Source organism: Puccinia triticina, chromosome 10A (genome assembly GCF_026914185.1).
Source record: "Puccinia triticina chromosome 10A, complete sequence".
In the NCBI taxonomy this organism is placed as follows: domain Eukaryota; kingdom Fungi; phylum Basidiomycota; class Pucciniomycetes; order Pucciniales; family Pucciniaceae; genus Puccinia; species Puccinia triticina.
In genome coordinates, this window is record NC_070567.1 from 4,512,185 (window position 1) to 4,538,050 (window position 25,866).

A 25,866-nucleotide genomic window follows, 5' to 3' on the forward strand; every position below is an offset into this window, starting at 1 on the left:
ACAGATGGGTAGATAGTTGCTAATGCACTATCCAATGTTCTTCAGGCAAAGCCAAAGACAGAGGAACCAAACACACCGATTCCGCTCAAAGAGCCGGAGAGAAACTTGGTAAGTGTTTGTGTTAGAAGCGGTGAAAGGAAACAAAGGACTAAGAAGGGGATGACATGTATCTACAGATAACGTCGTAACTCTTTGCAGTTGTTTCGCGGAAACAAATTAAGCTTTGGAACCTGCCTGGTCTCTGGCTGGATCAATGTAAGGAGCAAAAGGGTTCTATAGAAAAAGAAGAAGAAAAGAGGACTGATACCGTGTCTGCTAAAGCAGAACAGATCAAATCAGCCTTTGAACCGTTGAGGTTCCATTTTCTATTCTCACTCTTATCTCATTAGTAGAACACAGTCTAGTGTCTGCTCTTAGTTAAAACCTAAATTTTATCATTGCTCTCATCATTAATTGTAACTAGAGTAATGGCAAGTCTAACTGGAATACAGTCTCTTAGTTCTCTGAAATCTTTCAGTGGCAGGTAGGCTCAAGCGGAGAGGATTTTGGTTGATAACAAACCAAGCTGCTGGGGTTCCTTGCACTGACATAGCGTACAATCAAAGGAGGCTGTTGTCACAGAATGAGATTTCATCTGTGACAACCGCAAAAACCAAGTTAGTTAATGCAACACTGGGTCGCTACGCTAACCATAGCGGTTAGCGTAGCGTAGCGCAGCGCAAATGCGCTATTTTTTAGCGTAGTGTTAGCGCAATTGCACGCATATGCGCTAACGCTACGCGCACGCGGTGCGCAGCTATTTTAGCTGATAGCGTAGCGTTAGCGCAGATGCGCGCAATTGTGCTAACGCTAAACATGCAGGGCGCAAAAGAGCGCGCGCTACGCTGCGCTACAGCGCCTTTAGCGGGAAAAAAGGGCTTTTTTCCGCTAAAAGCGCTGTAGCGCAGCGCAGCGTAGCGTAGCGACTGTAGCGGCGCGCTAACGCTAACAAAGAATTGGCGCGCTGTTAGCGCCGCTGAAAATTAGCGTAGCGTAGCGGGCGGCGCTAACAGCGCGCTAACGCTATGCAAAATAGCCGGGCGCTTTTTGCCGCTACGCTAACGCGTAGCGCTGAAATAGCGTAGCGTAGCGTAGCGACCCAGTGTTGGTTAATGCACAGATACCCCAGATGTCTTGGAATACTTTCCTGTGAATACCAAAAAGTCAGCAGGGAAAAATTCCGTCTGCTTGATATAGCTGTATTTGCAAACAAGGGATTTCCCCATGTTGTGGGTTTTGGGTTTCTTTAACGTTATCAACAATTGATTGACAAGGTTTTTGTGGACCACCTCGATGGAGAGTATGGTCCCGGATGAGTCGTATAATTGTTCTTGGATTTGTGCCAAGAACAAGGGCTCCAATTGGACCAGCTCAAATATGAATTTGCACTCCTCTTTGGTCAGTGTGCTTGGCCGGCCCCAAGCCTTGTAATTGTCTGGATCTTTGATTACACATTGAGTCTCTTCAAAAAGGTGCAACCAGAGAGACAATGACTGTAAAGATACCAAAAGGCTGAGCATCCTACAGTTGCGCAAGGCATCCTGCCGTACAAGAAATGCCCCCGGGGGACCCCAGTCCGGAATTCCAGGGTCTGAGTTTTTAATTTTTCCCGGTATTTTTTGGCCAAGATCCACAGCAATGACTGGTCATCAAGAGGTTTTATCCTCTTTGATGGCCAGCTGACCGGTCATCAAGAGGGTTTATCCTCTTCAATGGCCTACTGACCGGTCATCAAGAGTGTTTATCCTCTTCAATGGCCTGCTGACCGGTGTGGAACTACTCAACAGGGGGAACAGAGCTTGGAAGGGAAATGGATAGAAACACTAGTACTAATGTAAGCTATGCAAGGATGCTGATGAGGCTTCCTTCCTGACTAATGCTGAGGGGATGAGAGTAACACTAAGAAAAAGAAGAGAAGTTGTGGCTGATTTCTGCTTGATCTTAGGAATTACTATGAGCTTAACTACTGGCTACTGGGGATGAGAGGGTTGGGACACTGGTTGAAGAGGAGGAAAGCAATGGCAATGATTTAATAGCGATGGGGATTTCAGGAGCAACAGCAATGATATCAATGAGCAATAGGTTATGAGTAATTTCTACTATAATTTCTGCATAATGTACAAGTGAGGGGGGAAGGACAGTTCTTATGTTAAGCTGAAAGATGAGCAGTCAAGAGGAATTCTGGCTATGGGAATAAAGAATGTACAAATGGGGAAGAGTTCTGGCTATGGGAAGAAAAGACGTTACATATAGGGAAGGTGATGTGAACATAGTAAAAACTTGTAATGATGAGCACTACTGAAAGAGGTAAGCACAGATCCAATGATGTAATGTGTACAATAGGCATAGTACATAATGAGAAATGTATGTAAAGGGTTTAATATGTGAGAAAATATCTGTAAGAGGAATGTACTGTAATGATTTAATTAAGTTACTAATGAAATGAGTGTTGTAACTAATGAAGACTGTAGGTTTTCTGTAAGTCTTATATCCTCTATAAATATTGAACCATTGAAGATAAAGGGGTACTATGTATGAGTGACTATTGGTGAAATGAGGCGTAGAATCTGAATATGCAATAATAATGAGATATTTGTGAAGGTTTATGGGGATAATGGGCAATGTAATGAAGAATATATGTAAAAGAAGATAATAAAATACTACTTGTGGTTTGGAATGGAGCACCACACCAGTCATTGAGATTGGTTGTATCCCTGTTGATGACCGGTCATCTGCCCATCAAAGAGGATAAACCCTCTTGATGACCGCTCAGCCAGCCATCAAAGAGGATAAAACCCAATGACTGGTCAGCCGGTCATCAAGAGGTTGTATCCTTGCCTCTGCAATGACCGGCTGACCGGTGATAGAGAGGTTGTAGGCTCTTTGATGACCAGGATCAGAGGTCCTCCAATGGTGTGATATATGGGATTACATGTGTAACATATACATACATATGGCTTTAGCATATGTAACCCCATAAATACGGCTTTACAGTATGTATTTGGGCTGGTGTCTGTAATGTGAGGCTTCCCCCCCCCAAAAAAAAAATGGCTGGTCAGAAACCTTAGCCCTCATAGAACTGGAATCTACAGCCTCCAAAGAGCTCAAAAATGTCATTTACATGACATAGTGCTCATATGTGGAGTTGTAGATCTGGCCTGCGTTTGAAATGTTTTGTTGCAGGCAAGGCTGTACGGTAGGATGCCTTGCGCAACTGTACAAATCTCAGCCAAACTGAACCCCTGCTGTGCCATCAGGACCACAGCAATCTTGGTGGCGGGGGTGTACGGTTGGAAGGCCATTGTTGTATTGGCAGTGTTGTTTGTTGAGGGTAGTTGATTCTGTAGGCAGATATGGTGGACGGTGGGGGAGGATGAGGGATCAGCCTGCCAACCACAGAAGGGTATCCCCACCCAACCACAGCACACCCCGAAGACATTGGTAGGCTGTGTATGGCAGATTGGTGTAGTTTAAACTGGGGCTGTGTCCAATAACCCCATAACTTTAGCACAAAACTTTGCTCTTGAAGTCCAAGCAAATATCAAAACACAATAAATCAGCAACTGAAACATCAATCAATCAAACAAACAAAAATGGAGGCACAGAGATGCAGAAAGAAAACAGAGCATATCTCTACAAACACATGATAATATTGATCCAGTTGCATACCAACAGGAAAGAGAAAAGGGGGGTTGGATTCATACGTGGGAAGGAATTTCAGTCATGATGGATGGAAGTTGATGAATTCAAAGGTTTGGTTTGTTTGTTTTTTAGGATAAGGAGTACCAAAGCACACTCTACTAGGAGTGTGCCAAAGCACTGGCAAATTTTGGCTGCTATTGCTATGGATACTTGGAACGGCACTGTAATATCAATATCACACCAGGGGGAGCTATGTTTCAAAGGAAGTTAGAATATGTGTGCGCGTAGACTTTACATGATACACCAGGTGATAGCCCCCAAATTTGGGGCTCCAGGGGGTGTGAAATAATAATTGAGTTTTCCCAAACAGACTCAGGGACAGAGCCATTGAAGGGTTGAAGGTTCTGTTCATCTGGTAAAATGTGCTTAATACAAAAGCAGAGCATCAGCACCAGTGTTACATGCATACCAGCACTGGCATTACTTGCATGACAGATAACTGTACAGGTTTGTTTGGCCCCCAGAGGCTATTTTTTTTAGTTATATGTAGATGGTCAACAGAAAGAATGAATGATGAAAATGAGAATAAGAACCTAAGAGATAGCTGGCTTAGACTGATGACCTCAACAAACAACTGCAGGTATGTTGCTGCTGGTTGGTTGAGAAGGTGATGCCAAGATGGTGAAAAAAGAAGAAGATCAAGGAGTGGTAAGCTAGGCTGGAGTTGGGTGGTCAACTGCTCTAGATTTGGAGTATTGGCACTTGTGATGTCACTGGAGAAAGCCATCAAGAACTGCACACAACAGAAACCACCAATTCCAACTCAAAGCACACTCCTTTATAGGAGTGGGGTATATCACGCTCTGTTATAGGAGTGTGCCAAAGCACACAATTTATATATGGAGCATGTTCAGGGTGATGGAGCTATGTATGCTGGAAGTTGCTCTAGCTAAGGATATTCTACTGATGGTTGCACATCTATCTCTCTGCATGTACATCTTGGTCTTTTTTGTTCATCCACAACTCTGAGTTTGTCAACACAAAGACTGGCACTGGTTCTGCCTATAAAACAAGCATTCAGATACATGTTTAGCTGTCAAACCAGGGGAAGCTTGCATGTGTGGAAGAAATCTTGCTTGGGTGTGGCATGAGGGTTGGGTGTTGTATGAGATGGGAAGGATTTGAAGAGTGATGCGACTCGGCGGGTGGTGTGGGAGTGATGGCCCCGCTGCTCGCGCCGGCCAGTGCCCGAGCCAGCTAATGGAACCTCAGAGTGGTTCGCCGTAGGAATGATGGCATTACATGTATAGAGAAGAGAAACAGTCTATATACATGTGATGACATAAGCACAAAGAGGGTCTAGGTGAGACTAAGCCCTGTGGCCCGGCCCGGGTCACAACACTCCCCCCTCACCTAGACGCTAGACATGATCCTCCCCCGTAACTGTAGGAAAGGATCCTTGCTAAGTGGTTTAGTAAGAATATCAGCAAGTTGGTCCTTAGTAGACACCCATACCAGATCCGTGTGTTTCCTGTACAGCGCTTGGTTAGTCAGGAAGAATTCCCGTTCAACGTGGCGTACGCGTTTGTTAGCCGAATCATCAGTGCTGACACGTATAGCTGCTTGATTATCACAGAAGAGATGACCCGTGAACTCCTTTTTTAGAATATCTGTCAGTAAGTGCCTGACCCACAGTACATGGCGCGTTCCAATGCCTAGCGCCATGTACTCCGCCTGGCATGTTGAGGAGGCTACTGTCGCAAAACGCCTTGATGCCCAGAGAACAGGACACCCGTAGAAACTTACAAGAATACCATAAGTGGAGCGCTGATGCTCCCCCCCCCCCACGACGCGTCGCAGAAACACTTCAGTGCTTTCTGTTCGTCGTTTGGGAGCAGGTCAAGCCGAAGGTACCGTGATCCAGCAAGGTAGTTGATCAGATGCCGGACCCCTTTCCAGTGATTCACGCCAGGTTTCGCCGAGAAACGCGCCAGGAGGTTCACTGCGAAAGCAATTTCTGGCCTTGTGCCGACGGCCAGATAGCTCAGGGAACCTAAAATGGAAAGATAAGGTGTTGACTTGGATTCTAGTCCCTCCGGGTCAGTGATCAACTCCAGAGACTGCGGGAGAGGATTGTTAGTAGTCATCACCCCATCCCAGTGATCTTTCAGTACTTGATCCATCAGTTTGGGTTGTCCCAGATGAAATCCCGCTGCTGATCTCTGCACCTGTAGACCCACAATAGACTCGATGCCGTCAGTCCATTTAATTTGGAGTACTCCTTTCAAACCTTTTTCCAATTCACGCAGGAGTTTGTCGGAAGAACCTGTTACCAAACCATCATCTACATGTATCCAAATCACACCGGTTTCCTCCGAATGTCGTAACGTATACAAGCTATTGTCGTACTGGCTGGCCGTATAACCAAGATCCTGTAAGATACCTTTCAGGTGCAGCCACCAGCACCGGGCCGCCTGTTTGGTCCCGTAAAGAGCTTTGTGAAGCTTCATCGCATAACCTTTGGGCAGGTTCAAACCTTCCGGCGCTTTCACCCAGACCTCTTCATCTATTGGAGAGTTAAGGTAGGCTGCCACAAAATCGAAAGAACGTACCGGCCAGTTAAACTTTGCCGCCAGCGTGAAAAGCAGCCTCATGGAGACAAACGTCGCCGTCGGTGCGAAGGTCTTGTTAAAGTCGTATCCTTCAACTTGGGTGAAACCCTTGGCGACATAGCGCGCTTTCCACCGCACCACTTCGGACTGATTGTTTGCCTTCTCTGCGAAAACCCAGCGTCCGTCCAATGGGTTTCTGTCTGGCGGACAAGGTAGCGCTGACCAAACTTTCATCCGTAGCAAATTCCCAAGTTCTTCCTCAATTGCTAGTTTCCACTTATCCCATTGAGGTGATTTGGTTGCTTGCTTATACGTCCGTGGAACCGTGGCTGCAAAAAACGCGCAATCCTGGAGTAATTTATCCACTACAAGCTCTTGTTCTTGAACCAAAATGTCAGCGCTATAGTCGCCTAGCGTCAGTTTGTTCATGATGAATTGCAGCTTGTGCTTTTCAGGGATCTTTTCGGTGGAAGTCTCAGGAACCTTCGGAGATTGAGATGTAGAGGACGACGCGGCAGTGGAGAGGTCATTACTTATCTGCTTGTATAGGGCAGGGCGCCGTTCTTTCCAATCTACAATCGCTGAGGCCACCAGTTGATTCGAGGCCGGAACCCAAAAGATCCAACCTTTGCTGTCATCGCAGTTGGCCACGACTCGCCCCTCGACCGCCCGATCATCCAACTTCTTGCGTTTCTCAGCAGGGACATGCACAAAACCAGTTTCACCGAAAACGCGCGCCGTGTCGTAGTTAGGCTTGCGCTCAAAAAACACCTCCCAAGGAGTTTTGTTGCCACTCCGTTTATTCGGCAGTCTATTGAGGGTGTCGCTCGCCCAAATGTAACTAAATCCCCAAAAAGACTTGTCAAAAGCACTATCAATCAGTAAGGTCCTCCCCATCTCGCTCAGAGTTCTGTTGTACCGCTCGATAGCACCATTCTGATAGTGATGGTAAGGTAGAGCGCGTTCAGCCGTTATCCCCTTTTCAGCGATAAAAGATAGAAAGACTGTACTATTGTACTCGCCTCCATTATCACTCCTGATTGTCTTCACCTTGTCTCCAGTCATAAGTTCCCATCGCTTGATTGTGGCAATTAAAAGGCCACATGCTTGGTCCTTGGTCTTCATGATCTTGGCCTCGGAAAAACCTGTTGCAACGTCCCGGATCGTCAACACATATGTCCCGCCATTGAATGTCGGTACCTGGAAAGGGCCTATAATGTCACTTGAAATCACTGATAGACGTGTTAGTTCTCTGTCAGTCGCGGTAAGCCTATTTTTTAGCACACTTTTGCCAATCGCACATGTTGAGCACTTCAGATCACCTGGTGGGAGAATCTTTGGCAATCCCGACACAAGGCCTAGCTTGCACAGATGTCTTATTTTCCTTAAGCTAGCATGCCCAAACAGGCGATGCCAGTACATCAGTGTTTTCTCCGAGGAAGTCATATCTTTCTCACTGATATGGCCTTTCGGCGACACATCTACTGGGATCAGGAAAGCTGGTTTGAGTTGTAGACGTTCAGCAGTTGTTATTGGGAAAAAACTGGGAGAGGAGACAGGGGTAACACTCGAAAGCTTCAACGGACAAGGGATAGAGAAACTTGGGTTGACAATGGGACAAGGAAAAATCCATTTATTCTGCCGCGCAATGAAAGGGCAGGAAAAAACGCGGTGTCCAGTCGGACTGAAAATCTCATACGAGTCCTTCTGTACGTCATACGTAAAGAAGGAGTCAGCCTTCCTGATTGCAGCTAGGGAGATCAAAATAGTCCTTGCTAGCTTACAGTACAACACTCCGTGTATTGTGACACGCTGATTGTCAACTCCGTTGAACATCAGATCTCCTTGGCCGGTAATATAGGCAGAGTTGCCTTTGGTCGCGACTTTAAGCGGAAGAGGCGATGGAAATGAGCGAAAATTGAAAAAGAAACGCATGTCACCACACAAATGGTGCGACACACCAGAATCCACAATTGGCGCCATGTCGACATCAATTTGCCCAAAATGCAAGTCAGCAAGATCGTCGGCCAGGTCACCAAGCTCAACCATTCGCGGGCCTTCGGTGGAAGCCGCATCTGGCGCCGCCGTCTCCACCAACCTCGCAGCTGCTTGTGGTGCTCGCCCTGCCGATCCTCCCGGAGCCTGTGAGTCCACGCGTTGGAGACGGTACTGGGGGCGGTAGGAGTCGCCTCTGGATCGGTCGATTCCGCCCGGTCTGTTGGTCTGGTTGGTGGCAGCTTGAGGTGGCGTTCTTCCCGGTTGCACCACATTTGGATAGGTGCCAGTTGAGCCGATCGGGGCGATGATGGGGTAGAATGGTTGAAAACCCAACATCTGATTCGGGACCGGATATTGATTGTAGGGACGGGAAGGGGGAAAACGTCCAGGCCCCAGTCGATTGTGTTGAAGATTGGGGCAGTTACGCTGGATGTGGCCCGGCGATCGACATAAGAAACAGACACCGGCCCTCATTGCCGCCGCTGTGGAACTACTCAAGGGGGAGAATAGAGCTTGGAAGGGAAATGGATAGCAACACTAGTACTAATGTAAGCTATGCAAGGGTGCTGATGAGGCTGCCTTCCTGACTAATGCTGAGGGGATGAGAGTAACACTAAGAAAAAGAAGAAAAAGGTGTGGCTGATTTCTGCTTGATCTTAGGAGCTAGTACTATGAGCTTTAACTACTGACTACTGAGGGTAAGAGAGTTGGAGGAGTGATGAGAGTGGGGAATGCAATGGCAAGGTTTAATGGCAAGGGGTTGATGAGAATGGGCACTTATAATTTCTGTATCTAAAATTATCTATAAATTCTGCATAAGGTACAAGTGAGGGGGGAAAGACAGTTCTTATATGAAGGAAGGATGAGCACAGACAATAAGGAGTTCTGGCTATGAGAATGAAGGTTGTACAAATGAGGAAGAGTGATGTGAACATAGTAACAGTATGTAATGATGAGCAATGCTGAAAGGGGAATGCTGGTTATGGGAATAAAAGAATGTACTAATGGGGAAGAGTGATGAGAACATAGTAACTACTTGTAATGATGAGCACTACTGAAAGAGGTAAGCACAGATCCAATGATGTAATGTGTACAATAGGCATAGTACATAATGAGAAATGTATGTAAAGGGTTTAGTATGTGAGAATAAATATGTAAAAGGAATTTACTGTAATGATTCAAGTAGGTTACTAATGAAATGAGTATTGTAACTAATGAAGAATGTAGGTTGTCTGTAAGTCTTATATCCTTATATAACTACTGAACCATTGAAGATAAGGGGGTACTATGTATGAGTGACTATAGGTGAAATTTGGCGTAGAATCTGAATATGCAATAATAATGAAGTATTTGTGAAGGGTTATGGGGGAAATGGGAAATGTAATGATGAATGTATGTAAAGAAAAGCAATAAAACACTACTTATGGTTTGGAATGGAGCACCACATCCTCCCCCAACTTATTGTCTGTCCCCAGGCAATGCACCAAAGAGAAGAGTGATCCAGAAAGAGTTGAAGAATGTTGAGTCCAAGAGTCCAAAGTTCCAAAGTCCAGTGTCCTTCCTCCAAAAGGTGAAATCCAAAGTCCTGAGTAGTAATCCAAATCCAAAGTCCAGTGTCCAAAGCCAAAATAGAATCCAAGTATAATCCAAGTCCAGTATATCTGAGTCCAAGGTATCCAAGTCCAATCCAAAGTCCAATAGTCCTATGTATCCAGAGTATCCATAGTCCAGTATCCAATCCAAAGAGTCCAGTATCCAAAAGAAGGTCCAATTATCAATGAGGGGTGAATGTTTAAGAAGATCTAACTCTGCTGAAGGCAATATCCTTGAGACAGACACATATTAGACTAGATTCCATTCTGAAGAATACACTAATTTTCCTGCCTAACTGAGGCAAATGGAAGAATGCAATGATTGATGATGTTTGATTGATGGGGTTGATAATTGTAATTTCTGAAGGTTGTGAATGATTTGAAGTTGAATGACTGAATTTCTGAGTATCTGAATATATATTGTAGAGTTCTGTGAAGAGAAGTTGAAGTCCAGAGAAGTTGATAAGTTGTCCAAAGAATATTCTTGCTCAAATTGAGTGGTTTCTGAGCTGCCATGTGTTGGAAGAAATTGATTATAATGGTGAATGAATGACTGTTTGAATTGATGGTTCAATAATTCTTAGAATACATGGTGAAGATGATGAGGAAATTCCAGTATTGAGGTGGTTGGATGTCCAGTCATTGCTATGGGATGGTAAGGAATGATGATGGATGATTGGATGATTGATAATTGTCAATGAGGAATGAATGAATGATTTCTTCTTTTCTTTCTGATGATGGAGGGGAAAAAATCCCTCCTCTCCTCCCAGGAGGAATCATTGATAATGGTCTTTTATTTCAACATTTCTACAAAAAAAAGCCTTGAATTTTGTCCAGATGAGGAATGGAACCTGGGTCCATGCGCGTGTGCTGTCGCAAGAGGGGTCCTGATGTCTGAGCAGGGGCTCCGTGCGGGAGGCGCGCATGCGGACTGACGAAAAGAAAAGTAGGAAATGGTCGACCTGTATCTTCGGAACGGCTCGATGAAATTTCTTGAAACCGAGTTCATTCGAAAGATACGATTCTCTAGATTAAAATGGTATATACTAATTATTTTTGAGGGTTGAGTATCGATTGTGTAGGGCCGGTTAAAGATCCAAGCGAGATCCGCGGGTGCGCGTAGTAGTAACACCGCGTCAATATAAGGCAAACTGTTTTCGGATATAACTCAGCTTTCAGTCGATGGAATTGTCTAATTCCGGATTCGTTTGAAAGAACGGAAAGAGAAGATAAATTAAGGATTACGGTATATTTAGAATTAATTCAACCAATAGGTCGCCGTGAACACTGAATGAAAGTTGTGAATGAGCCCGTGGAAACACTAGGGTGACTTTGAGCGCGTATAATTCCGAAACCGCTCGATAGAATCGGCTGAAACCGAGTTCAAACGAAAGGTGAGATCGGGAAGATGAAAACTGGAAAGATTAATGTTAATTTTGAGGTCGGCCGAATCGTTATTGGAATGGTTCAAAGTTTCATTATGATTTCCGCGGTTTCCGCCGCAAGGGAGTTGAAATTAAAGGAATACATAATGAAATAAGCCAAAGGTACCGCCGAGAAACTGTCCAAATGGACTCCTGAAGCTGGCCATTCGACTGAAAAAGATTTTAGGAATAATGAATGACGTGTAGGCGATCCAAAAGTGATCCAAGGATTAATTAAACTGGGTCGAACACCAGAGTCAATAATAAAGAAATGAAAGAAAAACCGCGCCAAATGCTTCTGAAATGTGAAGGCGTCCATAGTGACATCATAGAATGAAGAGGAGAACGTAAATATAAGGCCCTGGTCATCGGCCAACGGAAAGTTCCGTTATCCATCATTATCCGTAATGTTATTCTTCAACGCCTCCTCCCCGCCATCGTTGTCTCAAGAAAACCTTAGTACTCCTGTGAATCACCCGTCAGATACCTCCGTCTTGTCATCGCATCTAGACGAAGAGGCCGCCATTAGACCGTCTTATGAAATACCGTTCTCTATTCGAAGAGCGCACTCGTTCGTCGACAACGTCCACGCGTACAACGCTGGCATGCGGGATAGCTTCAAGCCCAAAGAGGTCAATGCCTTGCGCCGTTACATCCAACAAGGACTCCTTTCCTTTGCTCGCGAGGACCTGGACGACCCGGTTGCCGCACGAAACGCACGCCTTAGGTTGTATAGCCGGTTCCACAACGCTTTTGCACATGTATGTTGACTTGATTCTGTATGTATATGAAGAGAATTTTTAGAGAGAGAGATTTGATTACAATACTAATATTTTTTATTCCTGTTTTATTTTGATTTTTAGATGGATACTCATTCCATCATAGAGGCCATGGTTGAGGAAACTGAGGAGAGGAATGCCCTGGAGCTATTAAGGATGAGGGACCAAGTGGAAGAGGAAGAAGATGGTTGGAGGGTAGAAGCAGAAATGGAGAGGATAAGAGCTGAAGGTAAGTTCTAATATATTCTATTTTTATTCTTTATTGAGGATTTTTACTAATGTTATGCTTTAATTTTATTTTTATGTCTTTTGATTTTATTTTTTTATTTTTAGATAAGGAGAAGGGAAAAGAGAAGGAGAAGGAGAAGGAGGAAAGTGAAATGGAAGAGGGTGATGTAATGATAAAAGAAGAAGAGGTGAGCTTTTGATTCTATATTTAGTTATTTTATTTGAGATTGTTTGCAGCTGATTTATATTGATTTGTTTCTGATTTGTTTCTGATTTGTTTATAGATTTGATTTGATTTTGTTTTTATGTTATTGTGTAAGAAGATGAGAAAGAGAAAAAGAGAAGAGAAATGCATTGATTATTCCTTGTTTATTGTTTTCACCTGGAGTGGTATTCCTTGACATGAACTGCAGCAAACCTTCTGGCTAATTCTGTGCCATCTAATTCTTCCAAGATGTAAGATCCTCCTGGTTTTTGAGCCTTGATTCTGTAAGGGCCATTCCATTTGTTTTCAAAGAGTTTGCCAAACTGAGAGTCCAAAGATTTATTATACACTACTACTAATTGACCTTTCTTTAGTGGCTGTCTTGATGTTTTCTTCTTGTTCCAATAGTCCACAGAGTTCTTCCTGGAATCCATAAGCTGATGGTGTGCTTGCTGCAAGATGGTATCCCTGTTTTCAAGCTGCTGAGTCCTAGCCAATAAAAGATCCTGAGTTGATTCTACCTTTGACCAATCCACTCCAAAGAAGGTTTCCAATTCTAGGTCAATGGGTAAGATGGGAGGCTGTCCAAGAACTAGTTCATAAGGTGAGTAACCAGTTGATCTTTTGGTGGAAATTCTGTCTGCAAATAAAACTAAAGGTAAATAATTTCTCCACTTCTTGCCTTCTTTTCCACAGAGCTTGACCAAGGTATCCTTAATTGCCTGATGTCCTCTTTCTACCATACCATTTGCTTCAGGATAATAAGGGGTGGTGACTTTGATTTTGATTCCAGATTCCAGAAGGGATTTTTGAAATTGTTGTCCAAATTCAGAGCCTCCATCCACAGTGACTGACCAAGGGGCTCCATATCTGTAGATCCAGTTGTCCAAGAACCACTGAGAGATTTTCTTTGCCTGAATCTTTTCTAGTCCAACTGCCTCTACCCATCCAGAAAGGTCATCTCTTGCAATTACCAGGTACTTCCATTTGCCAGCTTTGATGTGAACTGTATCCAAACTGACTCTTCCAAAGATGGTTGCTGCTCCTGTAGGTTTCTTGGGTTCCATTGGCAATTTTGAACTCCTCTTCTGGCAAGCTTCACAAGACTGGACCCACTTGGTAACACCTTTCTTGAGACCTGGCCACCAAAATCTGAGTTTAATTCTTCTGTAGGTTTCAGCAATACCTCTGTGGCCTAAGGATTCATGAAGGGAATTGAGGATGGATTTCTGAGCTGAAGGAGAGGTGACTACTATCTGGGAGAATGGTTTGTTGATCCTGTGCAAGACTCCATTGGAAAGGAAAAAGTTGGCTGATTTGTGCAAAATTTGCTTGAATTCCAGGCTGCTGCATCCTAGAGGTTTGTTCATGGTTGAAAGGTATTCCTGGAGATGCTTCCAAATTCCTTGCTGCAAGTTACTTACCCCCTCCCCCAACTGAGCTGATGTCCCCAGAAGCAGGCCAAAAGAAGAATGTTTAGTTCCAAATCCAGGGTGAGGTTTGATCCAGGTTTCATCTTCATCAAAGCTAGGACAATCATCTTCATCAGAATCAGGGGGTCTTCTTGAAAGTCCATCAGGTAAGGTGAAAGTTTTTCCAGGAGTGTGAACAAGGTCATAGGAGAATAACTGAATAAATCCAATCCATCTGTTCATAGGGGCATTGGGAAGTGAAGGGTTGTTGATCATTCCAATAAGGCACTAGGCATCCACTCTGAGTTGAAAATGTTGACCCCACAGTTTGGTTTGAAGTTTCTTGAGGATCTTGGCAACACCACAGAGTTCTAATTTGGATTGTGAGTACTTTGATTCCCTGGGTGAAAAGACTACTGACTCATATAACACAGGCCTATCCAATCCATCAGAATCCTGTTGAGTAAGAACAGCACCTGCAGCAATAACACTGGAGTCCACTGAGAGTTTGATTAAGCCAGCATCAGGTCCATAGTCCAATTTCTTTAGGGTGATATCAGTTCCAACAATCCTTTTAAGGTCCTCAAAGGCATCCTGGCAATCTTCAGTCCAATCCCAAGAGGAGTCCTTCCTGGTGAGTCTTCTGAGTGGAGCAGTAATGGTTGAATAATTTTTAATGAACATTCTAACATATACACAGATACCTAGGAATCCTCTGACATCTGAAGGAGTGGTGGGAGTTGGCCAGGTTTCAATTTTGTTGAGCTTCTTGATGGATATCCTTCTGCCTTCCTTACAAACCACATGGCCAACCAGATCCAGAGCAGGTACACAGCAAGCAAATTTCTTCCCAGAGATGGTGAGTCCAGCTTCTTCAATCCTGAAAAGAATCCTTTCCAGATTAATGGCATATTCATAGATAAATCTTCTGATCTGGGGGTTGTCCTTTAGAGTTTCTTCATTGTAGTCAGAGTTTGGTCCCTTTATACCTCCATCATCCACAAAGATTCCCATATGTTGAGGTAATTCATCCTGGAGTATCCACATCATTTGGGCCTGGTAAACTGCAACTGAATTGGTGGCTCCTTGGGGTAATCTGGTAAGTTGAAATCTTCCAAGGGGTGTTTCAAAGGTGGTCAAAGGTCTGGATTCTGGAGCTAATTCTCTTTCATCATATCCTCCCATAATATCACCTAGTCCATAGCAAGCCCTTCCAGTGAATGATTCAATGAGTTCCTCTGTCTTTGGTGGTAGTCCAGCATCCTTAATGGTGACTTTGTTGAGTTTCTGAAGGTCATGTACAATTCTGAGCTTACCATCCTGCTTCTTTACACAAAATATAGGGCTGGAATAACTGGAAAAGGATTGTTCATAGAGGCCAGTGCTGAGTCTTTCTCTTACCAATTCTATAACCTGGTCTTTGATGGGTGCAGGGATTGGAATTGGTTTCTGTTGCCAAGGTTCATGGGGAATGACTGGAATGATATAAGGCTGTCCATAGGTGTGTTTAAGAAGGCCTCTTTCTGTTTCTACAAAAGCCAAAGCACCTTGTCTAATCACAATTACCCATACCAGCAGGAGATATTCTTGAGGAGAAAGCCATCCAGGAGGTCCAAAATTGATGAGGTCCAGCCTTTCTTGAGTAATCTTGGAGGTAGGAGTGAATGGTGGAGGAAAAGGGCTTAAAGGAGTGAGGTAAGGATCTCTTGAGAGTGGTGGCCTTGATAATGGGGGATTGAGAGATAATGGCATTGGTTGGTTTACTGGTTTTATTTTTTTAGAGTTGATTTATACTTTGCTGAATGAGTGACTACAGTTTGTTGCTTTTGGTTGTTTTCCAGGGTTGCAGTTGTAAGGGAAGGGAACTGAAAACCTGGTCTCAATCTAAAAAATTTACCAGTCCAGAATTGGAAGGTATGCTGGTTTCCCACTTCTGATTACTGGGGAGTATGATTGGAACCAAAAAAGTCTGACCAGCTGAATCCATGATTGAAAGTGCTTCTCCTCTGGCTCCATTGTAGTTGATGTTAGCTGAGACATCCATCAAGAAAGGCTTTCCAATAATCATCTGAACTGGTCCTTTGGCTACCCAGAAATGAACTGTCCTGACTACTTTCCCAATGGTTACCTCCACATCTTCAGCAATTCCAGGTATATCAGTAAGGTGACCTCCAATTCCTTTGAGCTTCATAGATTTAGCAGTGAGTACTAATCCAAGTTTATGTGCAAGAGTTTCAGGAATAATGTTGACCATAGAGCCAGTATCTAAGAGTGCTTGATGTTTCTCTCCTCCAATAGTGATGGTGATGTATCCAAGGGGGCAGGAGTAGTGAGTAGTGGGTTGCTCCTGTGCTGGTTCTTCTCCATCCTCCATGTCTGTGAAGTTTGCTGATTTGACACCATCCAATGGGACCCTTCTGTTGGTTATCTTCTTCCTGATACAGTCAGTAACTCCTGGTGATATAGCAAAGATTTCTCCAAAGGCCAACTCCATCTTTCCTGCAGTCAACATCCTACTAGCCACTTCCTCCTCAATTCCTGGGCACTCCTTGGCCAAAGTCTTTTCCAAATAGGTCTTCTTAACTGGTTTGTCCTTAGGTGCAGTGGTTGAATCCTTGTCCTTATCCTGGAATCTGACTTGAGGGGAGCCTTTTGAAGTAGGGGATTTGGAAGCACTAGGAGTAGGGGGCTGTGTCATGTGAAGTAATTCCTCTGTATCCATGTCCATTAGGTCCTGTTTTTCCTTTCTGATCCTTTTGTCTGACTTGGCTGTTTCCTCCTCATCCTGATCCTTAGAATTGTTTCTGGTCCTCTTTCCAAGGTCTGCTTCATAACTATGGGCTTGATAATAGGCTGGGTCCTCCTCTAATTGGCCAAAAGAAGATGTGAGCTTAGTTTTAGAGTACTCTTCCACTGGGGTTCTGATTGGCCTGCTTGGAATCCATGGAATAACTGATTTTTCTGGAAGTTTGTAATCTCTTCCATCCTTGATAACAGCACCACTAGACATGTCCTGGGCAAGTTGAGAGCAGCTGTTGGTTCCATGGGTTTCCTGGTGACAATAATAACATTTGAATGGCCAGGTCCTAGCAGGTTTGTCCATGTGGGGAGGTAGTCCTTTGCCAGCAGTGAGAGATGCAAGTTGTTTGGTAAGGAGTTCCACTTGTTTGTCCAGAGAAGTAGAAGCAGTAGGAGCAGCTCCTTGAGTAGCAGGTGTGGGTTTGGAGGTCCTAGGTGAGGTGTCCAAAGTGAATTTCTCTTCTGCCCTCCATTCAGTCCTTCTGTTGACCACTGATCTTGAGTAAACCTCCTGGTGAATGTAGGTAAGAAGGGTTTCAGTGTCTGGCAAAATATCACCTCCATCTTTTGAAGCTAGCATTTGATTGTCCCTCATCAGGTTCCTAGTAACCCTTTGGTCCAAATCCTTGTGGAGAGTTTCCAGGAGAAGATGTCTGAATTCCTCCAAGCTGGTACTATACCCCATTCTTAACAAATAGTGAGTGATGGTTTCAAACTTGTTTCTGAATGTGTTGAAGGTTTCCAAGGTGCTGATTCCTCCATCCTGAGAAGATTTGTAGACTAGTTTCCTGAGATCCTCCCTAGTGTATCTGACCAAGGGCTGAGAAGTTCCAAACCTGGTGAGTAGCTGTTTCTTCAAGGTTTCCCAATCCAAGTTTTCATGGCCTGACATGTCTTCCACTTCATCTTTTAGGTCCAGTCCTTTGATAAAAGCGATGATTTGTCCAGCTAGTTCCTTAGAGTTAGCACCATCATCTCTTCCAGCACTTTCATACCTTCTAATAAACTTCTCCACAGGCATGTTGGTTCCATCAAAGAAGAGCTCCTTGTCCATGGGTTTAATCTTTACCCCTCTGCTGACAGGATCCTCATACCTAGGCATAGCTGGTTCCCTATTTAAAAAGTGAGTGTTGGACCTGGTAGAGTGTGTTGAGTCATCCCTTTGGCGCTGGAACCTGGGAAAGCGGGGTGGTGGTGCATTTAAATCTTCTGAATCTTCTGAAAGCTGATTGGTATCTCTATATCCTGTGTATCTAGGGATACTGGAAGTCTGAGGTCCAGGTGGAGGTCTGTAAGAACTGGAGTTGACTTGTGGAGTAGAAGAAACCTGAGGATCTGGAGCATTGGAAGAAGGTTGATAACCTGGACCATTGGGAGGAACCTGAGTCTGACCAGTGTTGGAAGTGGTGGAGTCCTGAACTGCAGCATTACTGGATGGATCCACTGGAGGGTAAAGACTGGGAGCAACATTGGTGTTGGGAGATCCTTGGGCAGACATGATTGAAACAGGTAAGTTGAATCTAAACCTGAAGAGTGTTGAAGGTTGATAATGGAGATGCTGATAGTGTTATTGTTGTTTGAAGTTGATTCTAAAAGCAGGAGGTTGATTTATAAAGAAAGGAGTATGAGGATGTGTAGGTAAAAGTAGTATGTAGCTGATGGTAAGAGTGTTACTAGAGCTGAAGATATCTGAAGTATAGAAAGGCCACTGTTGGGACACCACTTGTGGAACTACTCAAGGGGGAGGATAGAGCTTGGAAGGGAAATGGATAGCAACACTAGTACTAATGTAAGCTATGCAAGGGTGCTGATGAGGCTGCCTTCCTGACTAATGCTGAGGGGATGAGAGTAACACTAAGAAAAAGAAGAAAAAGGTGTGGCTGATTTCTGCTTGATCTTAGGAGCTAGTACTATGAGCTTTAACTACTGACTACTGAGGGTAAGAGAGTTGGAGGAGTGATGAGAGTGGGGAATGCAATGGCAAGGTTTAATGGCAAGGGGTTGATGAGAATGGGCACTTATAATTTCTGTATCTAAAATTATCTATAAATTCTGCATAAGGTACAAGTGAGGGGGGAAAGACAGTTCTTATATGAAGGAAGGATGAGCACAGACAATAAGGAGTTCTGGCTATGAGAATGAAGGTTGTACAAATGAGGAAGAGTGATGTGAACATAGTAACAGTATGTAATGATGAGCAATGCTGAAAGGGGAATGCTGGTTATGGGAATAAAAGAATGTACTAATGGGGAAGAGTGATGAGAACATAGTAACTACTTGTAATGATGAGCACTACTGAAAGAGGTAAGCACAGATCCAATGATGTAATGTGTACAATAGGCATAGTACATAATGAGAAATGTATGTAAAGGGTTTAGTATGTGAGAATAAATATGTAAAAGGAATTTACTGTAATGATTCAAGTAGGTTACTAATGAAATGAGTATTGTAACTAATGAAGAATGTAGGTTGTCTGTAAGTCTTATATCCTTATATAACTACTGAACCATTGAAGATAAGGGGGTACTATGTATGAGTGACTATAGGTGAAATTTGGCGTAGAATCTGAATATGCAATAATAATGAAGTATTTGTGAAGGGTTATGGGGGAAATGGGAAATGTAATGATGAATGTATGTAAAGAAAAGCAATAAAACACTACTTATGGTTTGGAATGGAGCACCACACCGCCTCAACCTTGCCGAATTGTCCATCACTCTGGAAAACTGGCTGTTGAGTCGGTGGAACGCCTTCATTGCTCCCCAATTGCGTTCGCATCGCCAGTGCTGGTGTAGAAGACGGTTGTTGTCCTTGATTACGCAATTTGCCCTGATGTTGAAGGTTTTGACGCACAATCCCGACCGTTCTGATGATCGATTCGAAGTCTTCAACGGTCCCTGTCCTTGACCTCGACAATGACTGTTCAATGCGGCGGTTGACTTCTTCCATCAATTCCGGCTCCGCTCCAAGACTGTTCTGAAGGATGAGACCGGCTAGCTGGTTTCTGGTGAGAGTAATGTTTAGTCTGGCCAACTTGTCAAACTCATCGTTGATGGCCGCAGCCATAGTGGCCGTCGTTGGATGGTTGCGTGCGTTAAAACGTAGAAGACGACGGAAACTGTTGAGCTGTGCTGCTCAACTGACCACACTAAATCTGGCCCGGATTTCGATTAGCATCCCAGATGCAAAAGGAAGCCGTTGTAGGTCTCGGCGGAGTGACCTGTTGACCGAGGAGAGCAGAATGGAGCGGGCTATCCGTTCGTGCAATGCACTTGTTGATGCGTAGGCGAGGTAGTCCGGATCATTGATTGCATCGCGGAGTCGTTCCTCGACAAATTCTTCCCAGACACCCAGATTACTACCATCAGGAAGTAGACGATCTTCAGCTCTGATCTGCCCGCTGACTGAGGATATGATAGCTGAGGCATTGCGATCATCGGCTAGGTTCACGGCAACCGGGAGGCGAGGCTGCGGCTGTTGTTGCACCTCACCGGCTTCAACATTGTCGACGTTTCTGGCGTTGGGATCCATGTCGCGAAAAAAAAAAATTGGAGCAGGAGATCTCGGTGGGGAATAGCGGGAAGAGAAAGTTTTGGTGGGAGAAAGTGAGAGGGGTAGAAGTGGAGAGAAAAAAAATTGGCTGTGAGGGGGGAAAGGAAAAAAGGTAGATAGAGATGGGGAAAGAAGAGATATGGTTGTGTTGTGGATAGATAGGGTTGGAAGCGAGTATGATGAGAGAGAGCAAAGAGATATAGATTTCTTAATTATTTTTTTTTTATTATTATGTTTATAGTTGACGGATAGACAGGAAGAAAGAAGAAAAAGTAGATCGGATAGACACAGAGAGGGAAATATACCGGGCGTTGAGACAATTGAGTGAAGTTCAGAGACAGACGAAGAAGAGACGAGTTGGCAAGAAAAAAGGAATCGGTGAAGTCGGCGGCGGGTCAATGAATATGAAAATACTTTTCGGCCCTTGAACTCAGCGTCCTGAGTCAAGATATACGCTTGGATAGCGAATCCTTGCGTAGCTTAGTAGGTAAAATGAAAACAGAGGACCTTGAAAATTGATGACGGTAGAGAGACAGAGTTCTGGACAAGCAAGAAGATTGGAAAACGACCGATAGAGAAGACCAACACAAACACTAGAGAAACTTTGAGGATGACGACACATTTTTTAGAGAAAGGTATGCTCGCGGTGATAGATATCCACCGTCCTATTTAGAGAGAATCTTGATCGTAACAAAGATTTTAAGATTTAGACAAGAGAGAAAAGAGATAGACGAGATAATCCGTTTTTTAAGGGCTCATAACCTAATGGAACCTCAGAGTGGTTCGCCGTAGGAATGATGGCATTACATGTATAGAGAAGAGAAACAGTCTATATACATGTGATGACATAAGCACAAAGAGGGTCTAGGTGAGACTAAGCCCTGTGGCCCGGCCCGGGTCACAACACCAGCCACCACCATGTCGTCGCTCGCCACCGCCCTCCTCGCCGCCCACCACGCCCGCCGCCCTCAGCTCGGCCGCCTGGCGAGACTGCTCTCCCACCGAACGGCCCGCCACTCCAGCCCCTGCCAGCCGCCCGCCGACCGCGCCCCGCCGAGCGCTCCCGAGCAGGCGCCACCATGGAAGCCGATCCCCTCGACCCTCTCGCTCTCCCGCCGGACGGCGCTCTACCAGGCCCTCGCCAAGTCCCGCCTCTCCTCGCTGATCACCCTCACGACGATGGCCAGCTATGCGCTCTCGCCGGCCAGCGCGGCCTCCCCGCCGGGCTCGCTGACCACCCTGCTGGCCACCGCCGCCGGCACCTTCCTCTGCTCGGCCTCCGCTAACACGCTCAACCAGATCTTCGAGGCCCCGATGGATGCCCAGATGGCGAGGACCCGCGCGAGGCCGCTGGCCCGCCGGGCGATCTCCTCCCCCCATGCCGCCACCTTCGCCTCCGTCTCCGCACTCTCTGGCTCCCTCATCCTCGCCACCATCGTCAACCCGACAACCGCCCTCCTCGGCCTCGCAAACCTCCTCCTCTACGCCTTCCTCTACACCCCGCTCAAGCGCATCTCCATCGCCAACACCTGGCTCGGCGCCCTCGTCGGCGGACTGCCTGCTCTCATGGGCTCCACCGCCGCCGGCGCATCCCTCTCCAACCCCGCAAGCTGGCTCACCGCCGCCCTCCTCTACGTCTGGCAGTTCCCTCACTTCAACTCCCTCGCCCACACCCTCCGCAGAGATTACGCACGCGCAGGGTACATGATGATGGCCAACCTTTCTCCCGCCCTCAACGCACGAGTCAGCCTCCGATACGCACTCGCCACGGTCCCCCTCTCCAGCTGGCTGATCCCTTACTACGGCCTGACCACTCCTACCTTCGGTCTCCTCAGCTTGCTCCCCAACTTGGCCCTCATCATCCCCGCCATTCGCTTCTGGCTCGCAACACCTACCGGCCCGCTCTCTCAAAAGCTCCTCAGCTCGATCAATGTCAAATCCATCCCTAAAATCTTGGCCTCTTTCGAATCTAAGGCTCGTCAAGAACATGAAGCCAAAACTTTATTCTGGGCTAGTCTGATCCATCTTCCGACCCTTCTCATCCTCATGATGGCCTGTAGACCCTCCCCCTCTTCTCCTGATGATCCCATTGATCCTCATATCACCCCTGAATAATCCTGTCGGCTACACACAATGAAATCACATCCAATGTGCGAGCAATATCCGGAAGTGCTAATAAAGAAAGCTAGACTACAGTTGTCCATCAGACTGACCAGGACTCCCCCGGCGCGCCGGTCCCCCGGCCTCTGAAACGAGGGGATTGTGTTAAGCTAGGCTGCACCAGGGGCCTGGTCCAGGGCCCTCCGAAGCGAGCGACTTATGTTCAGTTAGAGCTGACCCGTGACGTGTTATTGTCGTCAGAATCGCCTTCATAGTCCCCTGTGGTCTACCCATGAGCTCTTCCTTCGGAGGCCGACGCTGTTATGCTAGCCAGGCTGATACATACCCCTGCGAAGCGTGGGGCGTGCTGCTGACCTGCATGGGCTGTTCCAGGCCCTAGCCCATCACAAACTTACCAGTCCTCGGCAAATCCGTTTCTCAGACAGACAGACACCGTGCGGGCCTCACCTTTGGAGGCTTCACAACACAAATGTCACCTCCCGACACCCTCCTGAGTCCTGATTCCTCTTGAACTCAATCAGAACGGAGATCATACAGCAGGGATGGTGTGTCAAGAAGGTAGGGAAGAGTGTCAAGCAGGTAGGGAAGAGTGTCAAGCAGGTAGGGAAGAGTGTCAAGGAGGTATGGAAGAGTATCAAGGAGGTATGGAAGAGTATCAAGGAAGCGTTAAAGAGTGCCAGGAAAGTCTGGAGATGCAGGAAGGGCATGTATACCCGGCGATTCCGGAATCCGGCACCAGAAACCGGAGGATTTCAGTTTTTGAGACAACTGATGTTCTTGCAGCCGATCAGCTTGCGGCTCGAGACTCTATTTATATCCCTGCCGTATAGGCACAATCGCCCAGGCAGGCTCGTGTTTGTGTGGTCCTGTGTCCCCTTTTCCAAACGATATTAGACCTTTGCGCTTGAAATCCCTGATTCGACCAACAGCATGCGTGCTGCGACATATTCGACGTTTTCCGTCTACTGCACTTTCTACTCATCAGTCTTAGTTCTGTTGAGTTTGATCATTGGTCAATGTTTCTGTCTTCCAATGCTCGGAGACTTGCATGGAATCCATCACACTCCAACGCTCTCGAAGGGATTAGGGTGTAAGTAGCCAAAGACCAACCCGCACTTTTCATTTGACCAACAACATCAGCAGCTTATACTTGCAAGCTTCTCGTTACACCACTCACCCAATAAAATCCCCAGCGGAGATACACGAAAACCCTTGGAGTAGTTTGTCAGTAAAGGAATTGGGTAGCAGTGAGTATATATATCCCAGTTTTTAAACCCCCTTAGATTGTAGGAGATGCATGAAACTTATAATTAAAATCAACCATACATTAGCCATATCTGGCCAACGCGCTGGCCCCGATGGAGGTCGAAGTAGTATTCAAAGAGTGCCAGGAGCAAGTAAGGAAGAGTCCAACTAGCCAATACAGATCAAATTTACAAGCTTTCGCTTTACTGACATGCAGTACTTTGTCCCGCAAAGTTTTGATGGCCGACTCAGACTGTGAGTCTTTTTTGGTATAGGTATTCCAACACTGTGTCACATCCAATCGAGCTAACATGGCCTTCTTTTGTTGATCGTCACACATCCGCAGTGGTTAGCGCCCTGAAAAACGAAGTATTGAAACCATTACGAAAGCTCTCAGAGCACGAAATCGCCGGTTTCACTCCACAAGCTACTAAAGCTCTTTCACTTCAGACCGATTATCTCGATACGATTGTCAGGGGATATATGGATCAATCTCCCACAAACCCCAACCAGCCAGGAAACCTCGAAAATTCGGTGCGCGATGCCGATCTTAGAAGATCCGAGGGTGACCAGATAGCCTCAGGTTTTTTGGAGAAGACCGAAACAGCAATAAGCACAATTCTTTCCATCGCTGAACAGGTCGCTCCCCGCACAAAATTAGCACTTGACCATTTGAACGACGCCCTCGTCCAATTTCTAATCATCTTTGAAAGGCACAACCTTGCTTCTCCAAGCTGGCTAAAAGAGCTATTGAACACGGAAAAAGGAGTTGAAATCATATTCAACTACGTCGCGCGCAGGTTTCCAGGGCTGAGAGATGACATCGACGTCTTTAGTGCTTACTTGATCACTGACTTCAAGAAAGCCCTTCAAGAAAGCCCTTTCACTGCAGAGCTCAAGGGGCTCTTCACATGTGAGTTCACGTTGATCAATCCCTCTAATAAAACCCCAGTAAACCGCATGTTGGCATGTGCCATCAAGCATCTCAACGGAACCTAACTCAAAGCACTTTGGTTCCTATTCTGTACTATAAGATTTCGATCGTCCAGGCTGGCACGGGCTAGAGCGATCACATATAAGCAGCCAGATATCTGCGTACGAACGTGCCCCCAAACCAGTGGTAACCCATGTCACGAAGGGATTTCCACAGGCCTTCATGATAGCCACACAACCTGGCCTGTTGGAGCCTGTGGTCTCGCAGCCCAAGCAAAACATTGCCGAGTTGATGTCAATCTTGGCGAATTTGATCGGCAGTATCAGCAGGTCATCCAAGAGACTCACCAGAACGTCTCCGATCTTTGAAATCTTGTTCTTGAAAATATTACACAGTATGGTGCGGTTCTTGGCCCGGTATCACATCAGTGAAGCTCTAAACGAGGAGGGGGTCATTCCACGTCATATGAAAGACCCGCTTCAGCTTTCATGGCTCGAAGAGTTTGATGAAACAATCGTGCTATTCTCTGCTACACTAAAATCAGTCTATCTCGAGTCCGGCCAGACCATGCAAAAACTAGACTCGTTCAGCGAAATCAATCAATCTATCCCAATGATTTACTTGACAGACATCGTCAACACTCCGCCTTGGATATTCACGGCTCGGAATTTCGGATATTCTGTCGGTGCTAAGGAAAAAGAAGCCGCTTTCAAAGACTTTCCTCAGCTTGAACATTTTGGAAAGATGGTCGAAAACATTTCGAAAATTTCGCACGCGACCGCAAAGCTCGAGCCACGTGATCGAATCGGTGTACTTCAAAAAGTTCTTCTCCATCCTGAGAATTTTATCAATGCATGATATAGTCTTTTCTTAGTTCTATACCAAGCTTGATTTTGTTGCTATTTGATTGGAGATTTGATAAGCATACTCCATTCATTATCTGCGCATCCATTTCACCTGCATAGGCATTTCCTTTGCAACTCATCTCGGGAGCGTGCCGCCTTGATTATGTGGTCTCGCACTAATTCAAGTTACCAGAGGATATATGAGAGTGCCTATCTTTCTTTCGGAGGGGTGGGGGCTGCCCACACTGCACAGGTGTAGAGAAGTGATGGGTGAAGGCAAGGTTTTATTTGAGGACTGGGACCTGGGAGGGGAGGAATCCTAGCTTATCCATTCTCACCTGGACGCCGTGGGGAGGTCTGGCTTGGGTTAGGAGATCTGGCGGGGGGTCGCACAACTTCTCTTGAGCGCTCCCCGCGGGCACAGCCGCGCCACCTCGTT

General features: G+C 45.7%; 2 protein-coding genes across 2 annotated transcripts; both read left to right on the top strand.

The window, feature by feature from the left end:
* Nucleotides 1-21,200: 21,200 nt before the first annotated feature.
* On the top strand, nucleotides 21,201-22,397 carry PtA15_10A432 (uncharacterized protein; the record flags this gene model as incomplete). The annotated part of the gene is made up of 1 exon (XM_053160607.1): nucleotides 21,201-22,397. The coding sequence occupies one exon, from the start codon at nucleotides 21,201-21,203 to the stop codon at nucleotides 22,395-22,397; it is 1,197 nt and encodes a 398-aa protein (XP_053024564.1).
* Nucleotides 22,398-23,333: 936 nt separating this feature from the next.
* On the top strand, nucleotides 23,334-25,440 carry PtA15_10A433 (uncharacterized protein; the record flags this gene model as incomplete). The annotated part of the gene is made up of 7 exons (XM_053160608.1): nucleotides 23,334-23,493; nucleotides 23,597-23,650; nucleotides 23,735-23,800; nucleotides 23,883-23,903; nucleotides 23,995-24,231; nucleotides 24,683-24,911; nucleotides 24,978-25,440. 7 exons carry the CDS (start codon nucleotides 23,334-23,336, stop codon nucleotides 25,438-25,440), a joined length of 1,230 nt encoding a protein of 409 aa, XP_053024565.1.
* Nucleotides 25,441-25,866: the final 426 nt, after the last annotated feature.